Source organism: Drosophila nasuta, chromosome 2L (assembly GCF_023558535.2).
Source record: "Drosophila nasuta strain 15112-1781.00 chromosome 2L, ASM2355853v1, whole genome shotgun sequence".
In the NCBI taxonomy this organism is placed as follows: Eukaryota; Metazoa; Arthropoda; class Insecta; order Diptera; family Drosophilidae; genus Drosophila; species Drosophila nasuta.
Window position 1 is genome coordinate 26,689,402 of NC_083455.1, and position 24,356 is coordinate 26,713,757.

Here is a 24,356-nt window from a genome sequence, read left to right on the forward strand (position 1 = left end):
CGTACGGTACTTGAGCCAATTACCCAATTAAACGCCAGCGTTTTGTGCTATCTCATTGCCGCCATCGCCCACAGCTCAACAGAGAGGGAGGGAGGAGGGAGGAGGTGCAGATGCCCAAATATTGATATCTGTGCGAGTTTTGTAGGCATGGCCTATGGCTATTTTGTTGATTTGAGTCATGTTCTAGAGGCGTGCACAATTAGCGTTTTGTTCGTTCCGTTCGGTTCCGTTATAGCCGCCTGGCCAAAAAGACAACAGACAACAATGCGCCCAGGGATTATGTTTTGCCTCGACTCTGAAGTCGAAGTCGAGACGCGTCGGTCAAACTATGAAACTTGTTTGCCGATTATTATCGATTGAGAGGCTTGGTCTCTTTTCTATTTTCTACCTTGCCAGTGATCCCTCTCTCTCTCTCTTCTCTCCCCCTCTCTCTCTTCACCAACTGCAGTGATAATGTGTGTGTTCACAAGTGGGAGACTGTGTTTTTTTTTGAAAGGCTTTTCCAAAGTTGGCCTATTCTTGAACTTTGTCTTCAAGTTTAGACAGCGACTTGACCAATTCGTTTTGGGGCTGGCCAAATGAGTTGCAAATTGTGCAAATATTTGAAGGTAATGCTCATAAATTTGCAGCTAAGATTAAAGAAATTAGCGAGATTATATTTAGGAACTAAGAAAGGCACACTTTTTGAAGTAATTGAATGAAATTAGTAAGATAATTCTAGAGAAGAGAAGGGTTCACTTTTTAGCTACCGAAGAATTAGCTTTTCTCACTAAATAGTGAATTTTTTTAGCTGCAAATTTACTTCCTTATAACTTGTGTTTTTCTTCAATAATATAGAAAACGTCTTTAGTTTAAATGTATATTATTTCCTCTTAGAAAGGTTAGTTTTTTCACAGAAAAAAACCGTTTTTGCGTCAATAAATAGATGTTCTTTTATGAAATGTAGTCAAATTATTCTATATAGGAATATAACCGAAGAATTAGCTTTTCTGATTAACGAAAACATATTTTTATAGGCAAATTTCAGAAGTAAAGTTTCTTCTTTAAAGCTTGAGTTTTACTTCAATATTGCAAACAACTTCTTTAGATTAAATATACTATTCTCTTATATCATTTCATCTTAGAAAGATTAGTTTTCCTGACAAATTTAACAACTACAGTTACCGATAAAACTAAAGAAATGAGTTTTTATAAAATGTACTCAAAATATTAAAATTCGAAGAATTTATCAATAAGGAAACACATTGTTTTAGGAAAATTTCAGAAGTTACTTCCTTATAACTTGTGTTTTTCAATAACAATAATAACAAAATCTGTTGTAGACAAAAAAAAAATCTAATATATCTTTCACATAGCATATTATTTCCTCTCAAAAAGGAACCCACTTCATCGACAAATTTCGCAACTACAGTTACTTATTTTATGGTTTGTGCTTTGCCATGCAACTCTTAATATTTAATTTATGTAAAACTGACAATTGCAGACTCTCTGCTGTGTAATGTGTTTTACCGCAAAAGATTTAAAGCATTTGTTGGCTATGGCAGCCAAGCAATCTTACGTTTGCTGCTTAACTATAACTTTAGTTTATGGTGATTCTTTGCTGCTTCGTCTGTTGGCTATTCTTCGGCCCAAAACAGTGGCAAGCCAACGTCACATGGGACCAGAGAAGTGGCTAGTGATGGGGGCGTGAATGCGTAGTACAAAAAGTGAAAGAAAAAAGTAAAGTTTTCTAATATAATCTATCATCTGGCATATTAATAATATATATTATTAGAGTATTATTTGTTAGATATTTAGCTACACTTACTTTTCGTGCCTTGCCTCGTGTCACGCTCCCATCCCTAGGCTAGACCAGTAGACCTGAGCGAGTCGCGTTCAGTGTTTTGTCTTGTGGTTTTTTGTCGCTATCAGGATTCACATTTTATGCAATTGTTTCCATAGAAAGAATGCCATGTATAAATACAGATACACAACAGCACAACACAAGAAAACGAGTGGCGAATGGAAGCCACCAGGTAGCAGCCAAGTAGCCAAGTAGCCAAGAGTAGCTCTTTAACTTGACTCGCACTTGGAGTTAGACTTGCAGTTGCAGTTGTAGTTGGGAGTCTTTGTGGTGTCGTATCTGGCCAGTCGTGATCAATGTTGGGCCCATGCAGAGCACTCGTCCAGACCAGACTAGACAGACTAGACCAAGCACAACACAACACCAACAAACGACAAGCGACCTGACCAGCAGAGCCACAAAAAAATGCGACGCCAATGTAAAGCAGCAAATGCTGCTGAAAACGTTGAAATGTTGACAAGGCGCTCGGCGACAACGATTAAAATCTCTGGGGAGCCCAAAAGAACGCGCAAAGAACCAGCCAAGAGACAGAAAGAGAGAGCGAGAGAGAGAGAAGGAGAGATCACACATGGATCGAGAAAAAGTTACATTTGCAGTTGCACACACAAAAAAAAGAAAAAAAAAAAGAGAAATAAATGTATTTCTTTTTCGCGTTTGTTTTTTTTCGTAAATTACAATGCAATTTTTATGCCACACAAAAGGTTTTTCCTTCCACTTGGCCATTAAGCACTTTACATTCAATGTGGCAAGATCAAAGTGGGCGCAATTTATGGCCGCAGATACAAAGATACGCAACCAGAATCGAGTTGCGGATTCGGATTCAGATGGCGCAGGTGCGGCTATCTTAGCGATATGTCTGCGACAATATTTACAGTGCGAGTATCTATTAAATAATATTAGAATTGAATTTATAGATACATAGAACTACCTTTTAGTTGGTATATTGTTTTATCTGTAGTATTATATACTGTATTATATATAGAGTCATATACGGTTTATCTACAAATTGTAGAGAAGATTGCAGAAAAGTTTCATATAGTTTAATTCGTGAAGTAGCAAAATTTATACCTTTTACTTGGTATATTTTTATCTATAGTATTTTGATTGATAATTTGATGACGCTTTCATTCATTAGTTGATTTTGCTTATACTTTATATTAATTTGAATAGTAACAAAATGGTATATTTACTAAATGTATGTATCTATATTTGGTATATTTCTTGATATATAGTATTTTGAACCATAATTCGATGAGACTTCATTCTAAGATGATATGGCTTGTGTCTGTATACAGCTAACTTTTATATGCATTTGTAGAGTAGCCAAATGGTATATTTTCCGAACTTATTTAACTATTTATGGTATATTTTTTTTATCTGTAGTATTTTGATTGATAATTCGATGAGGATTTCATTCATTAGTTGTTTTTGCTTATCTATTGTATTTAGCATATATTTTATATTAATTTGAATAGTAACAAAATGGTATATTTTCTAAATATACTTAGCTATATTTAGTATATTTTTTGATCTATAGTATTTTGAACCATAATTCGATGAGACTTCATTCTAAGTTGATATGGCTTGTGTCTGTATACAGCTAACTTTTATATGCATTTGTAGCGTAGCCAAATGGTATATTTTCCGAGCTTATTTAACTATTTTTGATATATTTTTTTTATCTGTAGTATTTTATTCGACAATTTGATGAGGCTTCATTCATTTATTACTATGCTATACTATACTATCTCTATAATTTAATGAAAATTCGTTCATTACTTAATTGTTATCGATTGGATATTCAAAATTGTTCAATCTTTTTTTATTAAAAATATATGTTTTATTAGTTGTGTATTATAATTCGAATTTTATTAATTGAAATGTGTTTTTCGTGCATATTTTAAAATATTTTCTCACATAATTTAGTATAACCATTTTTCCATAACTTGTTTTCATTTTTTTGATAATTTGTTAGCTTATGTGTAATTGTTTTTTAATTTCTGTTTTTCGAATTTGCATTTTGTTAGCAATCAGGCTTAGGGTGAAGCTTTTCCTATATATTTAAAAACTAGCCATAGCTTAAGTTTCCCATCTATGAGTAAGTCGTAAGTCCATTCACTTGTCCATGCTGCGGTTTGTGTTATTTCTATATTTTGGCTGATATTATCGCGATAATTCGTGTCCCATTTACCTGTTGTAGTTGCACACGCAGGCGCGCCCGTCTCTCAAGTGGTTACTGCGGTTGCGGTTGTAGTTGCGGTGGTTGCCACCGACTCCGCCACCAAGCAGGTTATACAATTTTAGATTTGCGCTTTTCCAGTTTGGCAGCGACGAGTCTGCGCGCGAGTCTCGCTACTCAATGAGTTTGCATGTTTGACCCAAATACGAAAGCCAGAAGGAGTAGGCAACAACTAGAGAAAGATCGAAAGAGACAGACAGACGGAGAGACGGAGGGAGAAGAAGTTGCAAGAATTATTAACTTTGTGTTTGGCAAATAGAAAAGGTTCCATTCAGTTCACACATATCATAACAAAAGGTATAAGATACTCGACACTCGACTTATCAGTTGAGATATGAATAGTCTGCGGGTGAAAGTGAATGTGTGTGAGTCTTGGGTTTGAATAATAACGCCAACTGTGAATGAGTGCGTGCGTCTTTATTGTGTGTTAGGTGTGCAACACAGTAGCTCTATAGTTCCGAGGCCTAGAGAATAAATACGCCCTGCTTGAGGTCTCTCTATTTCTGTCTCTCTTACCTCTATATACAGATAGTACAAATATACAACTATATATACTGTACTTATACTTATACTTATCTGTGTGCTATGCAGCTTTTGCTGTTGCATGTTTTCAGTCATTTGCTTTGCCCATTTTCTTCTGGTGTCTCTTTTGCCTCGACACAACACAACACAACACTTGTGTGTTTGTTTCGGCATCGACGTGCGAACTGGGTTAATTTTCCATATACACATCCATAAATATATATGTATATAGTATAGTATAGTCTCCCTCGACTTGTGTTTGTCTTTGCAACTACAAGCATTAAATTATTGTACAAATACCAAAAGATTCGCACGATTTGCGACGCAAACAAAACTAAACAACAACAAGAAAATCATAATAATAATTATAATTATTATTATTTTTTATTTTGCCTACGAATTTCACATTATTTTCTTTTAATGAATGAACTACGGCCTTTCAATGGGTTTCGCTTACAAACTCTTTGCTGACCAGTTGCAGCTTCTGTTGATAAACACAAGCCGAGATTGCTTCTGTTTATAGATAAGAATCTCTCTCTAGAGAGAGTGTAATTACGAGATAGTAGCAAACAGCTCACGATTAGTCACTGTTATTCAATCGGTCAGTGAAGCTTTATTTAAACAGATTTTGACTGCTCCCAGCAGCGGAAGGTATGCAGAAAATGGATAACAATGATGATACCCCTCTGAAGAATGCAATTTAAAATTTATAATTTTGTCATTGCTTTACATTTTAAGTTTATTTAAAAATAAGTCAGAAAGCTCAATTCTGATATACCGCAAAAATACTAAAAACATACCAAAGGTCATATTTGGTATATTAGTATCCCAAAAAGTGTAAGGCTATATTCGGTATACTAATATACCATAAAGTGCAAACGTCATATTTGGTATATTAATATACCATAAAGTGCAAAAAAATACCACATCGTTACCCAAAGAAAGTGTTATGCACAATTCGCATAAATTGATACTAAATATTCAATAATATAATAATATAAACTTAAAAATTCATCAAATATATCGCAAAAATACTAAAAACATACCAAAGGTCATATTTCGTATATTGCTATACCACAAAGCACAAAGGCCATATTTGGTATATTGGTATACCATAAAGTGCAAATGCCATATTTGGTATATTAATATAAAGTGCAAAAAATACCAGATCGTTAGCCAAAGAAAGTGTCATGCACACTTCGCATAAATTAATACTATATATTCAATATACATAACATTAGATAGTTAAGAATAGTGACAGAAAAATGAACAAACATTACTGAAAATGTTACATTCAACATTTTGCTTGTAAACAACCAAAACGTTTGTAGCTAACACCTAGAATGTTAAAATTAGACACCGAGACAACAGTTTAGAAATACAGAGAATTGTCGTTGCCTTGTTTGTTATTGCAGTAAAGATCCCATGATAATAAACCCTCGTGTAGACAGTCCCCTGAAGAATTACAGCAATTACATTTTACAGCCCTTAATTGCAGCCGAGTTCAAGCTGAAGCACGCCCAGCTACTTTAGCTTTGGTAGTTTGGTAGTTTGCTTGTTGTTTCCTGTGTGTCGGTGATTCGGCATGAAAATACATTTTAAAGCTTGTACTTGGGCTAAAACGGTGACTAAAAACGGCGTCAAAGCCAAAAGAATCGCCAAGCAATAACAAAAACAATAACAGCTGGTAAAGTAAAAAAAAGTGAACATGGAGGTCAGGCAAAAGGTTAAACTGACAAGATTGACAAGCGGCACGCCAAATGGCAAGGGGAAGGTGAGGAGGAGAAGAAATGAAGCCAAGCCTAGACAGAGGGAGGCGAATTGGCGACGTGTTGGGAACCTTTTTTTTGGTTTTTGGGGCACAGCCTAAACGAAAACAGCCTGATAATTGCGGTGTTGCATGTTTGCGCTTCGGTTTCAACTTTGATATTACTAGAGAGCAGCGCAAGGGGTGAGGAGAGGGGGCTGTCTTGACACTCAGCTAAGACTCTGGCTGAGAACAACAACGAGACGAGACTAGTTAGAGGGTGTGTTATTGCTCGCTCCACATAGCTGCCTAATAGATATGCAAACTACCGGGGGGAGTATTACTTTAGCTATAGTCGAGTTGTACTATAGTTCCCCTTCGATGTTGGCATCGCGGAATTCTTTTGCACCATCAACAATGCACATTCCCATTCTCCTCCCATTCCCATTCCATTCCAGTCGAAGTCACTTTGCTGCTCTGGTCTTCTGGTCTTTTTGGTTTTTGCTAATTGCATGGGAAACTTCACAGGCCCCACAGCTCACAGCTCACAGCTGAGCTGATGTTGTGGCTAAAGCCTGCAAGAAGAAGTCTCAGGGTCGTTAAATGTGTTTTTCTTCGTTTTTTTCTAGCTTTTTTTTTCTTTCGTTCGTTTTCCCTCTGCATCTGGCATAATTAGAGCTTTGCTAAAAGGTTGTACAGCTTTGTCACAACCATTTCGTTGACCAACTCGCAAAGATGTAGCTACGACTTCCAAGTGCACTTGAGATTAGATAATCGGTTAAAAGATGAAGAAATATTTATGGTTCTTTACTTTTTATTATATATAATGCAATTGTTATATAACGTGTATTCTTAAAGTATTAATCTTCTGCATTTTACTTGTATTATATAAATAATGAAGAAGATTTAAGTCTTTGATAACAGTTCTTAACTTAAATTTATAAGTTTTGGCTCTACACTTTAATATTGATAGAACTTACAAGGAATGAAAAGATCAATGTAATAAATTGGAATAGAATTGAAGACTTTTGAGATTATATTGTTAAGATTAAGATTTATTTTGTAAGATTTCATTTAAAGCACTGATAGGTAGGATTCATAATACCGTAAGCATATAAAATATGATGAATATAAAACTATTTATCAGTAATTTAATAATATCTTAAATATTTTTAAATAAATCTTAACATTGTGTCTTGAAATAGAAATTCTAAGGATTTAATTTATATTTTTACTTATTAATTGATCCTCTTTTCTTTTCTTGTCGGCTTTATAAATATTATAATGCAGATCTACTGTATTTGGTAATTTAAGTAAAAAATAAAGCTGTTTAAATCACTTTCAATACTTATATGTATAGTACTATTTCTTAAGAACTAAGTACTTAGTTATCCTTCTTATTTCAATAGTTATTTATACTAAATAACTTCAACTTCTTATCTTAGAAACTTCTCATACTTAAGTTGGCAACTATTTCATTGAAGCATCAATTAAATATTATCATTATTATTACATGTCAATTATTACAGCTTTAAATAGCAAAACACTTCTAATAAAATTTTCTTCAATTTGATGAAAAGTCTTATTATTTAAAGATATGTAGTAAATAATGATATTTCCATAAAACATTTACCAAAGCTCTTAAAACAAAGAATTTCCTTAACAAAAACAGGAGCAATTCTTGTCGCAAGTTACTGCAATCAAAACAAATTTACAAACTCGAATTGATTGCAAAAGACACGCAAATTAATGTTTTGTTCTAGCCTTGTAAAGTTGGTCAAGTGGTTGCCACTTTCTAGGGTATCTAAACGCCTTGAAGTGCGATCTTAGCTGCGGCTTCTTACGAGTATTCATTTGCGCATTAATTATGCGCAGAAGTTGTTGTTGCTGGTTGTTGAAGTTGCAAGTTCTAGCAAATGATGTAAGCGCTGTCAGAGTCGCAGAATCGAAAGCCGCAGCCGCAACAAGCTGCGAATGTTGAGAGCATTTAGCTGTCATTTGTTACCACGCACACACACACACACACACACTTGCCACATGTGGCAAAGTGTCTTGGCTATGAAAATGCCAGTCAGCCAACGGTGGCAACTGCAACATCGAATGCGCAGCTGTCACAATGTTTTATCATTTAATTTTCATAATAATAACGAAATCAAGTGGAACACAATGAGCGACAAACATGAAAGAGAGAGAGAGGTATAGAGAAAAGAGTGAGAGGCAGCGAGAAGAGTTGATGTAATCCGCCTTTGGAGTTTGTGTTTCTTTTGCGACAGCGACGCGTGGGCGATCGCCCAGCTTTTGATGAGCGACTTTAGAGTGGATTGAAGTTGACTGCTAAACTAGAGACAGGTCAGAGGAGAGGGAGTTGCTGAGGAAGCGGAGGGGGGGAAGGTGCTCTGCTGGGGTTCAGTGGCAGCTTTGAAACTAACGCAATCCACGTTGTAGTCGTCAGCTGCAAATTGTTATTTAACGGCGTCTTCAAGATTTGGTTGTCTTAACACTTTTGGCAAGTGCTTTGGCTTTGGCTTTGACTGTGACTGAGACTGAGACACTGTTAGTGTGGCTTTGGCCAAAGTGAAAGTGAACAATAGCAACTAAAAATAAACAAAAACAACAACAACATCAACGATATGTTGCCACTGCACTTGGGCGACTCTCGCTGTTCAAGCTGCCGCATGCCGCCGCCGTTGACTGTGCTGCACCTGAACTCGAACTTCAACAGGTAACAACAACAACAACGGAGCCCAACAACAAACCTACAACAATTAGTGTTTATTTGCGCGTTGTTTCAGTTTCTACGAAGCGTCAACTTCAACTCCAATTAGAGTGTCAGTTTAATGAACTGACAGCGTGCAACACTCGGGGGCAGCACTAGCTCAAGTCCCCTCAAAGCCACAGATCGCCAAAGGGGCAAAGAGTCAGAGTGAGAGGAAGAGAGTGGGGGAGAGGGAATTACAGTGCGTCCTTAACCTTTGCACTGCTTAATCATAATTTCCATTAAAGTATTTGTCTTCAATTTCTTCAATTTCAATTGCAGATTATGAGCGAACTGGCGGAAGTTGTTTTCGCCGCCTTGGACTCCAATCTGGCGGTGGACGAGGAATGCCAACTGTCTCCGGAGCTGGAAAGTCTCTTTGACTTCATGATGGCTGAAGGTGAGTGTGGCTTAAAAGTGTTAAGATAGCAGCTAAAGCTTCAGTTAAGAAATTAGAGTTGAAAATTAAAACTTATTAATTCAAATGTAGCTGATGGTTCATTTAAAAAGTAACAACAGAAAACTAAGCAAGAAACTAAAGTGGAGTAGAAAGTAGAAAAATATTCGAAAGAAATTAAATAACATATTTTAATCTGATTCATTAAAGAAGCTATGATAAACGGATGATCCGAATTTAGAATATTCTTACATACAAATAAATTATTGGGAAATATTGAATAGAAGCAATGAAAACAAGTTTATTCTCTTCAAGAATAAATTGTTTGAATAGTAACAAGTAAGAAAGCTAGACGAGTATATACCAAAAGCTATATTTGGTATATTGACATAGTAATTCATTCAAAATATACCATAGAGTGCAAAATATACCAGATTGTCAGCTGGAGAAATTGATCGTTGAAAAATATTATAAAAAGCGTAAAAAGCTAAACAAGTTAATTCTCTTTAACAATACAATTTTCAAATAGTGAAAATCATTTGAAGTTGAACCAAAATAAATTTAGAAAGCATTGAATTTGAACTCCTTTGCAATTTTTCTTAAATGTATTGACATATCTTTGAATCATATACAAGATCGTCACCTAAAGAAATTGATTGTTGAAAAATATTGAAAAAGCATAGAAAGGAGTTAATTCTCTTTAACAATAGATAGTTCGAATAGTGAAAATTTGTACTAATATAAACTCCTTTGCAATTTATTTTAAATATATTGTCATTTTTCTAATAAGCCTCACATATAAAGCAAAGAGAATTGCTCAAGTATCTTTGAATACAGCTTAAACTATGTTTTATCAAAGTGACTCAATTACTGCTAATCTCAGTCAGGCTTCAAATATGATGCAATCTAAATGGAATGGCAAACTTAAGCTAAGCCAGCTGTAAACATAATAATCTTCTGAACTTGTTGACTAATTGTCACGCCAGACATCTCTTCAAATGGGGGGATAAACACCAGAAATGAAGCTTAGCTTGATTCATTAAACAAAAAAAGCAATAACAAAACTTTCAGAACAAAGCTATCGGGCTCAGCTTCCATAAATAGAGCCTCTATCTGGCAAAAGGCCCTGCGAGTAAATCACATCAAGTAAATGTAATTGCAAGGTCGTTAAAAGAGTGAATCACGTAGGCACCCGCATATCTTAAGGTCTCAAATATGTGAGATTTACTCGAGGCAATTACAAATGAAATATTGTGACTTTAGATTAACCAATTCGTCACACTTACAGCAAAATTTTGCGTGTGAAACTATATTTGATTTATTGTAAACTAAATTGTTGTTGCCTCGATTCTTGCAGAGACAGACGATGATTGCATTGATGAGGGCATCGACGAGGGCGACAAGCGCTGGGACGATGAAACGGAGGAGGAGCGCAACAATACCAAAGAACTGGAGCATATAATCGAGGTAAGTCAAATACACGACGTCGCCGTCGACTACAACTCGTTAAAGAAAAATCACAAAATTAATCGAAACCAAAGCAAAGGAAAACGACAACAACAAAGAAAAAAAAAACTCTTGACATTTTCCTTGGCATTTCGACATTTTGGCAGGCCGCTGATAAATTGCCAAAACACGAATGCAAATTGAATCAAATCAAAGTTTTACCTCATGAACTTTTGGCGCCATGAGTCAGATCTCATTTGAGGGTATAAAATACCCTGGGGGGAAAAGTTATTGCAAAAGGAAGCTTGGATTTTAAATGAAACTGAATTTGAAATGTCGTTGAATGAACTAGAAATGTGGAATACGAAAATTGTTTGAAGATCATTTCCATTTCTAATTTTATACGCATAACTATTCTAAAAATTAAATAATTTAATTTATTTTCTTAAATTTTACATACTATTCGGAATATTTTAGAATGATAGAAGTATTAAACAGCACTTAGTATATATTCAAAGCAATAGATTCCAGAGTATCTACACTTAGAATAGTTATTGATTAGAACATATGACAATCTAAGATATAACTTGTTAACTTGTAATTATTTCTCGTGTTCTTCAATCAGAAAGTATGCTTAACTTATTACAACCAATCTTCATCGAAGATTATGCAAAGCATAACATAAAGCTCTTTAAGATACTCTGAAATTCTCTAGCTTCGAATCTTCACTAAGTTCTGTTCAATCTTTCTATTATTTTACAGCTTTTATTAATGCTTGGTTTAAATAATACTTTTTAGTATTTTAGAGTGAATAAAATGATATATTTTAGATTAAGATTGGTCAGAGAATAAGACATATCTTTCATGAGCAATTACAGGATATAATAAGGAATAGTTAAGAGTCATTCAAACTACAATATTATATCTTAGAATAAGAATGGTCAGATAGCAAGGGTATAAAAATAATAATTAAGAATAGTTTCTACTATTTTAGAGTCAATGAAATGACTTTTCTTAGAATAAGATTGATCAGAAAAAAAGACAGTATTTTTTATTAGCAATTACAAAAATAAAAAAGATTGTTAAGAATAGTCTCTAATATTTTAGAGTCATTCGAACTATATCTTTTAGAATAAGATTGGCCAGAGAACAAGACAGTTCTTTCATTAGCAATTATAGTATAGTTAAGAACAGTTTCTACTATTTTACAGCCATTCAAACGATATCTCTTATAGTATAAGACTTATCAGAGAAGACAGTTTTTTCATTAGCAATTACAGGGTATAATAAACGTAGGCAGTTATCAATTAGAGTCGGCTGCTTTGCAGGAGTGCCTTTTGCATGTATGAATGTGTGTGTGTGTTTGGCTAACCTTTTGACCAGGCTTTGACTGCTCCATTTGGCATACGAGCATAAATGTATCCACAAGATACGAATAGACAGTGTTGTCAGTGTTTGGAGCGCACAGTGTGGGAAAACTTGTTTGGCGCACGTTGCATGGACACAAGCGGTGGCAAGCAAGCTAGCAGCAGTTACAGTTAACCAAGTGAGGCGCACTGCTTGTTACCAGCATTCGCTGTATCTTTGTATCTCATTGCGAGTCGTTGCCGCAGTCGCAGCCGCAGTTGTAGCTGTAGATGTATCTGTATCTATATCGCGGCTAACCGCAAAATAGCAAAAGCAATATGAACAAGAGCCAGTTGGCCAGGCTCAATTGCGGCGGGTTCTAGATTACAGACAGCGAGACCTGACTAGACCAGATAGATAGACAGATAGATGGAGCGAGTGATCAGAGAGACAGCAATTTTCATATTGCGGCAGTGCTGATATTAAATAACCAAATTGCCATCAAGTTTTGCCGCCGCGGAATTTCGTAATAGGAAATCATTGCAGGCTGCACTTGATTTCACAGCTAAATGCGTTGTAGGAATGACTTGTTTCTCTCCTCTCTCTCTCTCTCTTTCGCTCTCTTCATTCGATTCCCTCGTTATTTAGGAAAAGATCAAGATCATTTGATAATTTGACATTGAGGCGTGTGATAAACACAGCGACGCCTTGCTGATTTGAGCCACCGCGTCTAGCTTTCTGCTCCAATGAACATTTGCTCATCATCATCAGGTGCAACAGGTTCTTCTTCTTCTTCTACTGCATCTTCCCCATTCTTTCTCTCTAATGAGGCAGTTTATAGAATTGACACATTACTGTCAGGCAACAATGAGCAAAGTCGCGACACGACACGACAACAACATTTTCCACTTGCCTGATTTTTTCTTCCTCCTTCCTCCGCTCTCACACCAAATGAATTGTGCTTGAATAATCTTCTTCTGCCAAGCACGTGATTGACCAGCCAACAACAACTAACTCGGGTTTATTATCAATTGTGCAAGTTTGCATGAAGATGGCCCAGTTAGCAACAAAGTATCTACTTTAGTATTCGTATTAGCACAGCTGAATGGCTCTAATTAGGAATGCAATTGCAGCTGCTCTGTGTGACGATGAGACATATTTCGAAAGCTGTAGATGGATGGATACAGCTGATAGATTGCTTTGAGAGTAGACAGATAGAATGCTGTATTTAGTAATTTGTAAATATTGGTTGTTTAAACCAACAGTTTTACTTTTGCTTAAATTAAAATTAAGCTTAAATACAAAATTTTTAGAAATGTTATTAAATTCTAATATTTAATATTAGTTACTTTACCTTATAGATCTAAAAATGCTTTACAAAATTAATCAAATATTTCGAAAGCTTAGATGGATGAATGATAGATTGCTATTATAGTAACATAGACATATAGAATGCTGTATTTAGAAACTTGTAAAGTTAAACAAGCTATAGTTTATGTACGAAATTCTTAGAAATTTTATCAAATTCAAACATTTTGTATTAGTGACCTATAAATCTAAAAATACTTTACAAACATTTAATAAAATATTCCATTAAAAAAAAGTAAAGTTAAAGTTAAAATTAGACTAAGCTAATATTAAAGTTAAAGTTTAAGTTAATATTAAAACTAATGTTAATGTTAAAGCTAAGGTTAAAGTTAATATTAAGTTAAAGTTAAAGATAAAGTTGAAGTTTAAATGAAAGTAAAAGTTATTATTTAAGGTATATTAAAGTGAATGTTACAGAAAAATTCAAAAAGGTTCAACTTTAAATACAAGTTAATATTAATCTTAATGTTAAAGGTAATGTTATTGTTAATATTAATATTAATACTAATGCTAATACTAATGCTAAGCTAAGCTAGAAGGTTGATCAATTAGAAGCGATGGAAATATTAATAATTCATGACAATTGATGGAAAATTAAAACAATAAGTGAGCAGAATTCAGCTTATATTGTTGCTAAGCGAAGCTAGGTAAAAAAGCCATGAAAAGTAAAAGATTAATACGTAAGCAAAGTAAATTTATCTAAATTTAGTTAGATAAAACGTCAGACAGTTTGATAAAAATATAGCTAAATGTGTATATTAAATATATTTAGTTGATAAATATATAACAAAGGGGGAAATATAGTTAAAGTTAACTCTTTCAGATTAATAGATTCTTAAATACATCAAAAGTCCTTCCACTTGCCCTTTCGCATACGTAAACTAGAGGTGGAGAACTATCGATGGCACTATCGGGACTATCGATGGTTGGATACTATCGACACGCTCTCGATAGCGGCGCGCACTCTCGATAGTGGTCAATCGCTATCGTCGATAGTGGTCGATATTTTTTCAAATTTCTTTGTATACTCGCATCCTTCGTAGAGTCGGAGAGAGTCTTCAGCAAAGCAGAACAAATCATTTCAAATAGGCGTACAAAATTATTGGTTGAAATAAATATATATATAAATAGCAGTTAAGGTAAACCTAAAAAATAAAAATTCATACTACTTGAAACAAATATGGATTATTTTGAAAACTAATTAAATTATTTTCTTGTACTGCACTATCGACGATCGATTTTCCTAGCTATCGTCGATAGTTGATAGTTGGCGCAGACTATCGATAGTTTTCCACCTCTAATGTAAACATGTGTAAAATTCTTCAACACAATTAATTACCAAGCAAGTTTTACAAACATTTATTAATGCACCTCATAAATGATGTATCTAATAAATTGCTTCGCTTTTTTTACTTTACAGACCTGCAGAAATCACATAAAATCCGCTTCACCTGAGAACCATTACAAAGCCGTTTGTCGCGCCTTGGTAACGGAAACAATAGAACTGCGAATTTTTCTGCAGCAAGTGCTAAACAATGGTAAGTCAAAGACAAATACGATGTTGAACCATATATGTTAAGTATTGTTTAAAACATTTCTAGGAGGAGCTGAAAAGTTTATCGAAGCCACATCTCAAACATCTCAAACGACACAGAAAGAACTGGCGAAGCTGGGCTTCAACGACTGGGTGAGTTACCCTATAAACTATATATAGATATGGTATTTTTTTGTTGTTGGTGGTGGGTTATGCAATCATTACGAAAAACCGCTAATGGACTTTAAAGTGGAGCTACACTCCGATTGCAGAGTGAGACTGAGACTCACGATTCATTGGCTGCTATTTTGGCGCACCTCTTCCAATTCGAAAAGTAGTCAACTACATACCATCGTCATCATCATCACAATTATCATTAACATTATCATAGAGATCACGCGCTTTATTGTGGTTTGTTCAGAGAGGGAGGGGAGGAGAAGTTTTTCCGCTTGCTCTTTTTTTTCACAAACCTCAACTGGGCCAAATGAAAAAAGTGAACCATTTCACGAAATTCACTTTTAATTTTAATAATCGACTCGCTGCCCATCATCCTAATGAGTTTCTTCGACTCTGTTTTTGGTGAGATACATTTAATGGGCGACACATTAACGCCAACAATATTTCGATTCACATTCGCTTTGGTGTATTTTTGTGACCTTTGGGTGAAAAATGTCGAGGCCGTTCAAAAGGAATTCGCTTGTGGTTGCCATTGGACCTCCAAAAACTCATTGAGACACACACGCAAATTGGCGAAACACGCAAACACAAATTTATTATATTTCAGTTGAGAAATTCGAACTGATATTAAATGTATTTAGCTCATTTGCACCTCGAGGTGTATAAGTTCCTGCGAACAGCTTGCGAACGAGTTCAATTAAGATGTTTAACTCAATTTGAACGATATAAAAACAAGCCATGATAAAAGTTGCGATAAACTGCAAATACGATATGAAATGATAGAATAATAATACTTTTTTTAGAGTTTATTTTCAATATAATAATGAATCTTTTAATTTTTTCTGTAGTTTATTTTATTAGTTCAATTTCATTCTCTTCAAGTATTGTATTTTATGAAAGACATTTCATTTTGTATCCTTCTCGAAAAATCATCGCCAATACTTTAAATTCTTTTAATACCCGCTAACTAAAGGGTAGAAGGGTATTATAGCTTTGGGCCTGCAGAAAATGTATTATGATTCCTGAAAATTTGGTTACGATTAGTTTAAAATTGTAGAAAGTATTTGAGCAATACTTTTGTACTATATTGCCTACAGCAATCGGAAATTAGTTGCTTTGGCTGACAATCTAGTATATTTTGTACTCTGTGGTATGTTTTGAATGTAGTTCTAAATAATTATACCAAATATAGACTTTGGTATATTTTAAAATTAATACCGCTCAGTTTTGATGTTATTCACAATGAGTCTTAGTTGCAATGGCTAACAATTTGGTATATATTGTACTCTATGGTATATTTTCAGGTAGGTCTTCAGTAGTCCTAGATGTAGTGGCTTAGAATCTGGTATATTTTATACTCTATGGTATACTTTTAATGTACTGTATCGATATACCAAATATAGTCTTCGGTATATTTTTTTTAGTATTTTTCGGGTATATTAATTCGATATATCTTTTATTTTTGTAGTATATTAATTCGGTATATTTTTAGTATTTTTGTGGTATATCAATTTAACATATTTTTAGAATGTGGTTTTATTGAAAATAGTATTTCACAGGTGATCACACTCTACTTTAGCTTTCTTACTTGTTTTTATATATTTTCCACAACATTTGCCAATTTGGCTATAGCGCAGCTCGTTTACAGCCAAGCTGACCCTTAAACACACCCTTGTCAAGTCGCCTTGGGAAAACGCCCAACGCGAATAATTTTTCGCACGTTGCCAAAGAAAAACCGCAAAAAAAAAATGAGTTCGCGTGTGCTAAACTACAAGCAGGAGGAGGAGGAGGAGGAGGGTATCACATGTCTTATATCATGCATGCTATATACTATATATGTATATGTTATATATCCATGACAAGAACACCTATCAAAACCACACATAAGTAATTTAATGAACGAAATTTGCATACGCTTGATTAAAAGCTATAAAGAAAATAAAGGCGAGGTAATCAAAGACTATAAAAAACAAAGAGAGAGAGAGAGGGAGGGAAGAGAGAGAGAGAAGAGAAGAGAGAGTGAGCTTGCTTCTTTCTATAAATGTATTTTACAACAGCCAAGCGATATGTAATTTCTAGCAATTGTCACAGTTTTGATTAAATACTCGGGTCTCTCTTATCAGTCATTGAATTGATAACGTAGTTTTGTTCGAATCACCTGTCTATTGAGTTCTACACACTATAGAAACTGTTTATATATGAGTAAAGTCAGCGCTTTTTTATCAACTTCTCGGTAGCCAAACAGCCTTCAGAATGTCAAACAATGGAAGAGTGAGACTTCTCTTTTTTTTTGTCTTCTTCTCTCTCCCAAAAAGAAACACCATTGCAGACCGGAACGAACCCACGCGATATGGAAGAAACGCAACGGTTTTCGGATCTGCTTTTGCTATTTTCTTTTTCTCATTTTCGTTTCTTTTTTTTTTTTGATTGTTGCCCTGATTTTTTGGATAGTTCTTTACGCCGGAATTGCTCGAATTCTTTTGTGTTTCTTCATTACTTTTGCTTCTTTTATTTAGAGTTTTTTTGTTGTTTATCTCGCTTCATGCTTTGTTACTCTTACTCTGGCGGGGGGTAACCCAACAACTCAGTTCTAGTTAGTTGGCATTGCTTATTTCGGGGGGAGTACGTGCTTTCGGGATGGCTGCACTCCAATGTCTGCCAAGCACATTGTCAGCACCTAATTTTGATTAAATTTCTTAGTTAGAATGTGCTCAAGTATGCAAGCATTAGTTTTGAAAGTTCTAATGTCGAAAGTGTAGTAAAAATCTTATTTTTATCTTTGAAATATATTTATTGAAAAAGCTTTTGGTTCTGTTGTGTAAGTTGTGTATAAGAATGTACATGAAAGCTTGCCTACGAAATGCATTTTAATTTATAATGTAGGAATTCGTTTTCCTGCCTTTAAATAATTTCGAAATAAATAATTAGAAATCAGATTACATAATGTAAAGCCTAAATAACAAGCAAGCTTTATTTAATAGAAAGCGCATGAAAGCTTGTCTGTACAATTTTAATTAGTTGCTCCCTATTGTATTGTATTGTATCGAGATTTTTGGGAAAACTTCATTCTTTCAATTAATCAACCAACTTGCATAGTTTAAAATATTTACTTCTTCCCTATTTCGTGAAGCTTTATATAGTTTTATTCTTGGTTGAGCGGAAAGCACCTAAAAGCTTGCGATGAGCTTTGGGTGGGACAATTAAGTTAAAAGCTCAGTTACAGAGCTGCACTTGGGCACTTTGTTACATGGTATTGTCCTTTTTTCATTCTTATTTGGTAATGTTTCGTAGAATCTAAATATTTGTTAAACTGAAAGCACCTGAAAGCTAGTAAAGAACTTTAGAGTAGAGCAATCAAGCTAAAAGCTCAGCCAAGCAGCTGCAATTGGCCACTTTACTTCATCGATTTGCCCTTTTTAGTGGTGTATTAAGTGACTGCAGACTATGTCTATCCCTCTCTCTCTCTCCCACTTTTTCTCTATCTCTCTTTCTCTACTCCCCTGCATATTTACCGTACCCTAAGCACTGCTATCCATGCATATCCAAGCAAAACATTAACTGCATTTCCCTAGACAAGAGGCCTACATGTGTTTCGCTTTGCTGCCTGTCATGATGATGATAATTATGACGATGATCATCAACATCGGCAACATCATCATCAGCATGTTTCAACTTGATGATGAGGTATGCAAAACACACGTTGATGCCCCAAAAATACGAAAAAACAGCAACTGAAACTGAAATAGAAAAACACACACCAAAAAAAAGGCAAATAAAGAAAAGTGAGTTTTGTGCTACGCACATGTGCGATAATTCATGCAACATGCCACGGCAAGCTTAACAACAACAACATCAACAACTGGCAACAAACTGTTGCAAGCGCTTCCGGAAGCTGCCACACGTTTGCTTATGATGCGCAGTAGTTGTTGCCAATTGTTGTTGCATTTATTGAAGCGCAACATCTTCGGCAACATTTGTCGGCAGTTGTTGTTGTTTTTGTTGTTTGTGTCGATTATGCGATTGTGTCAAAAGAGAAACATGTGCCACACGCTGTCGCCTCCCATCTTTGTGGCTGATCTCTGCCCTCTCTCCCTTTAGGCGGCTGTTGCTGTTGCATGCATGTTTAATGAGCTGCCTCCAAATTTATTGCCGCAAATTGATGCAGTTGTTGACAGGAACAGGAAAAGCAACCGACTGATGAAAAGTGAAAATGCGAATAACTGTTACATCTAGTTAACCAGCATCCTCCCCTCGCCTCTCTCCCCACTCGCCACTCTTCAATTTCTTTGCCATTGTGTGCTAAATACGCTTCCTGTCGATCACACATTACTCATACGCACTGTTTAACCCGCCAACTGCAATTACCGCAAGTGTCGCACGTTATGTGCAGCGTTTGCTTCGTCGTCTCTCATTAATTGAATTCATATTCATTCGTTACGGCTTAAAAAGTGAAAACTAATTGAGCTGCAAAACCAGCTTCAAGTTGCAACTTGCAACTGCAACATCGATTTACTGCCGCTGCTCAGCTGATTAAAGTGAACGGTGAATGCGGCACAAAACTACCTCTAGTTAGTTAGTCTCACTAAATCCAAGTACTGCTATTGTCTAACTCCCTCTCTTCACCTCCTCCTCCTTCTACTTCCAAACTCAGCACGAACTGGAGTTGTGGAGAACGTTGCAAGTACTATAAACTATGTCTTTTTGCACAACTGCATGTCTTCTCTCAAGCATTTGCAATGCATGCTCCACAATTTGCTTGAAATTCATTCATGTTGCCTCTTTAAATTTTATTACCTCAATTAAATTAAATTAGCTGCTACTAAGTGCTGAAATCAATCACTCGAAACTAAGTTAAAACTAGTGTTGAATAATGAAAAGTAATAAATAAAAGCTGAAATCTATCAGTCGAAACTCAGTAAAAACTTGAGTTAAATAATGAAGAGTAGTAAAGAATGCTGAATCAATCAATGTCAATCAATCGAAACTAACTTAAAACCTAAATACTAAAAAGTATAGTTCTCAATTTTGGCTTTATTCAAAGACTTTTTTCAAGTGGCTTACTAAAACTTTAATAAACGCAAATTATTGCCAGTAAATCACAATTAATTAGGATTTCTGTCAAGCTCTAGAATGCGTTTTATCGATTCGATAAAAGTCGTAAAAAGCCATTACTAGATCCATTAAATTCTAAGTGTTCTATAGTAAAAACTGACAACATTGAAAGTAAAGAGAATGAATCAAAAGTTAAGGAGCAAATTAATTTAGTAAATAAATTCTATGGTATATTTTGAATGTATTACTTTGTTTATCAATATAGCCTCTGATATATTTTTAGTATTTTGTGGTATAGTTTAAAATTAATATCGCACTTGTTTGATGAAGATCAGAAAATAAAGCAAAAGTTGAAAGATTTAATTAGGAAATAAATTTCATAAGTTTATGCTATTGTGAACTTCTTTCTAATTCGAGACTTTACCATTTGATAAAGAACAATTCATTTAGAAGAGCTTTTATTGCAGTCTTTTTTGTTTATATTGTAGTTGCACCTTTGCATCTTATTTTTATACCCGAAAATGGGTCTTAACTGAGATGATATAATCATGTCCGTCTGTCTGTCTGTTCGTATGAAACACTGGATCTTGAAGACTATAAGAAATTGAGCTATAGTCAAGATAAGATCAAATTAAATTCAAATTTTTGCCAGGATTTTTATGCTTACAATAATAACGTTGCGATCAGATACCATTTATAGAAAAACGCATACTGCAATCGATTCTTAGTTGCTTTGGCTGACAATCTGGTATACTTCAAATGTAGTACTATATTAATATATCGAATATATTTTCGGTATATTTGAAGTATTTTTGCGGTATATATATTAATATTGAATATTTCAAGAATAATTCTGCACTCTTTGGTTCTTATTCAAAGTAGTAGCTTTCTACTTGTGTTTTGCACTTTTGTAACTTATTTTTCTATATTATTATTGCACTTTTATAAAATAAAAGATTACCAGCATTATATTTGTTCCCTATCTGAGACACAATCTAATCTGTGATGATGTATTTGTTTTCTCTCTCGTTTGCAGGCACGCTTTTGGGTGCAGGTAATCGATGAGCTGCGACGTGGAGTGCGACTGAAGAAGCGCAATTACGAGCGCACGCCCATCGAATACGAGCTGACGCCCTACGAGATACTCATGGGCGACATACGAGCCAAGTGAGTTTTGTTGAGAAGAAAAACCGCAAATTGAGATTTCTCTTTCTACAAAACAATGTTTCTAATTCCCTCTGTGATTTTTCCCCATTCTCGTTGGCAACCGCAGAAAGTATCAATTGCGCAAGGTGATGGTGAATGGAGATATTCCGCCTCGTGTCAAGAAGGATGCCCATGCGATGATCTTGGACTTCATCAGGTCGCGGCCACCATTGAAAAAGGTGTGTGTTCCTAATTCCCATTACTCTCTCTCTATTCACCTCAATCTTTCTCTCTCCATCTTCTAGGCCGCTGATCGTCAGTTGGGTCCGCCGTTGAAGCTTATTCCCTCACCGCGTGAACAGTTGATGGAATCGATACGCAAGGGCAAGGAACTGAAGCAAATAACACCGCCAAAATCACCAAATCTCAGGCAGAAAAGTAGGTGCAATTTTAATATTCCCTTGAAATGATTTCTCCCCTAGTTTTCAACTTGAGATTTTTAGTACTTTTCGATCAGAACAAATCGTCAAATTCCCCTGTTTTGTTTTCCACTTTTTACACGTTCGACTAGTTCCAAATTTTAACACAACAAAATCACAAAAAAAATAGTGTTGACTCTTAAAAAAGTAAATATGAATTTGGTACAATACACAGAGTATACACTAAATAAATATCTAGAAGAAAGTATGCCAATAACGGGTTCAGGATTTAATGATAGGATCAAAGTTGCCGAACATACTTTATTTGAGAAAGATAGAGTGAATAATTCAATGGAACATTATGGTAAATATTATATTTGAAAGAAAAAAGGTAAACAATTCAATGGAACATTAAATATTTAAGAAAGAAAAGGTAAATAATTCAATGGAACATCAAATTTGTAAGAAAGAAAAAGTAAATAATTCATTGAATGTGCCATCTTTATCATATCTGAAAGATTATTCAGAGTTCAAAAGGGGTTACAGATAAGATTATTTGGGTGTTTAATATCAGAGAAGTTTTAGCTTAGTTTAACAGGGTTGCCATATTCTTTAGGAGTGTTTAAATACTTCATTGAATTAAAAGATTTTAAGAAATATTCTTATTTATTTAATTTTTATTAGTTTGTTTATTAGGGAATCTCAGCTTTACAGATATATTATTCAAAAAACATATTTAGGGTTGTGTAGATAGGCAATTATTTTAATAGAATAGTAATTAAGGGTTGTCTAGACAGGGAATAAATTGAAAAGAGTTGCCATCTTTTTCTAAAAAAAGGGCTTAAACAGTATCATATATTTTAAATTGATATATCTTATTTTTACATAGGGTTGAGCTTATATATTTATTATTCCATTTATAGTTTGCTATATTCTATTACTTTAGGGATACCAAGAGTGTTAGGAGTGTTTAAATACTTCATTAAATTAAAAGATTTTAAGAAATATTCTTATTTATTTAATTTGGATAAGTTTGTATATTAGGGAATCTCAGCTTTAAAGATATGTTATTCAGAAAATATATTTCTAAGAATTAGTGAGGAGTATAATTTAGGATTGTCCACATAGGCAATTATTTTAATAGAATAATAAGTAAGGGTTGTTTAGACAGGCAATAATTTTAATAGAGTTGCCATCATTCTCTAAGAAAGTGTTAAAACAGTTGCATTTATTTTGAAATGCTATATCTTATTTACATTGGATTGAGATTATATATTTACTATTCCGATTGCAGTTTGTTATAAGGGTTACCACGAGTTTATATGTTTACTATTCCATATGTAGTTTGCTATATCTTATTACTATAGGGATACCTAGAGTTTACCTACATATTATCTTATTACTAAAGGGGTTACCAATAGTTTACCTATATACGTAATTCCCCCTCTCCTATAACCAATTCGCATACAACTTATTGACTTAGGGTTGCCAAGAGCTTGTTTAGTAGCTATTCTATGTGTGGCTTACAAGCATTTTTATTGCCTTTGGGTGTGTGCTACCTTCTGTCTGTCTGGGCAGGATTGTCATCATGCTTTTCCAAAATTTTAAATGCCAGCTGCTCATAAATTGTTGTCATCCACATGCGGCGGCCTGTCAGCTTGCCGCAAAAGAGAAGAAATAAAAAGAAGTAGAAAAAAAAAAACTTGTTAGCTGCGAACAAAAGTTTTCACTGCACTTGTCGGTGCCCCATTGTACGCCCGAGTCCGTTGCACCTCCCCCCTCTAGCCATGTCTTCTCCGCTGCATCGCATTGCCTTGCCTGTCGTCTGTCTGTCTATTTGTCTGGCTGCCTGTCTGTCTGTGTTTGTGTTTGTTTGGCCAATTGCCGTTGCCGGCATGCGCATGCCAGCATAGATCAAAAACGGCAACAATTTCCAATCGTCGTCGTTGCTGTTGCTGAAGGAAGCGTGCAAAATTGTGACACACAAAGATAGCGACGACGGCACGACAACCACAACGTTGATGATGATGATGATGATAATGATGATGACGATTTCAGTTGCCTGATAATAATGATGACAACGACTCTCTGGCGCTATGTTTGTTTGTCTGCTGTGGGTTATGTTTATTTGCCAGACAGACAGAATACAGTATTTGCCAAGTGTTCGATTTGAAAAGAAAAAGTGTTGCATACGCACGTGCGCTGACTGTAAATGCCATTTATATGCAGAGCCCAAAAGTATGCAGTGAATTCTTTAAATATTCACTCGGCCGCATGACTAAGCACAGCGTAAACAAACCGATTCGAATAACCGTTAGAAACAGTTTAAAAAGTGCCATTCACTTTCATTAGCTTGCGTTGTAA

General features: G+C 34.9%; 1 protein-coding gene across 3 annotated transcripts in view; it reads left to right on the forward strand.

Annotated features, from left to right (window-relative positions):
* Positions 1–24,356, forward strand: part of LOC132786119 (protein spire) — a 64,250-nt gene that overhangs the window by 27,929 nt on the left and 11,965 nt on the right. For all 3 annotated transcript variants that reach the window (XM_060792548.1, XM_060792570.1, XM_060792553.1), the window contains 7 exons: positions 9,389–9,506; positions 10,861–10,970; positions 15,085–15,202; positions 15,266–15,351; positions 21,464–21,594; positions 21,701–21,812; positions 21,879–22,011. In XM_060792548.1, coding sequence (XP_060648531.1) covers positions 9,389–9,506; positions 10,861–10,970; positions 15,085–15,202; positions 15,266–15,351; positions 21,464–21,594; positions 21,701–21,812; positions 21,879–22,011 — 808 coding nt within the window. The remainder of the gene's footprint in view (positions 1–9,388; positions 9,507–10,860; positions 10,971–15,084; positions 15,203–15,265; positions 15,352–21,463; positions 21,595–21,700; positions 21,813–21,878; positions 22,012–24,356) is intronic.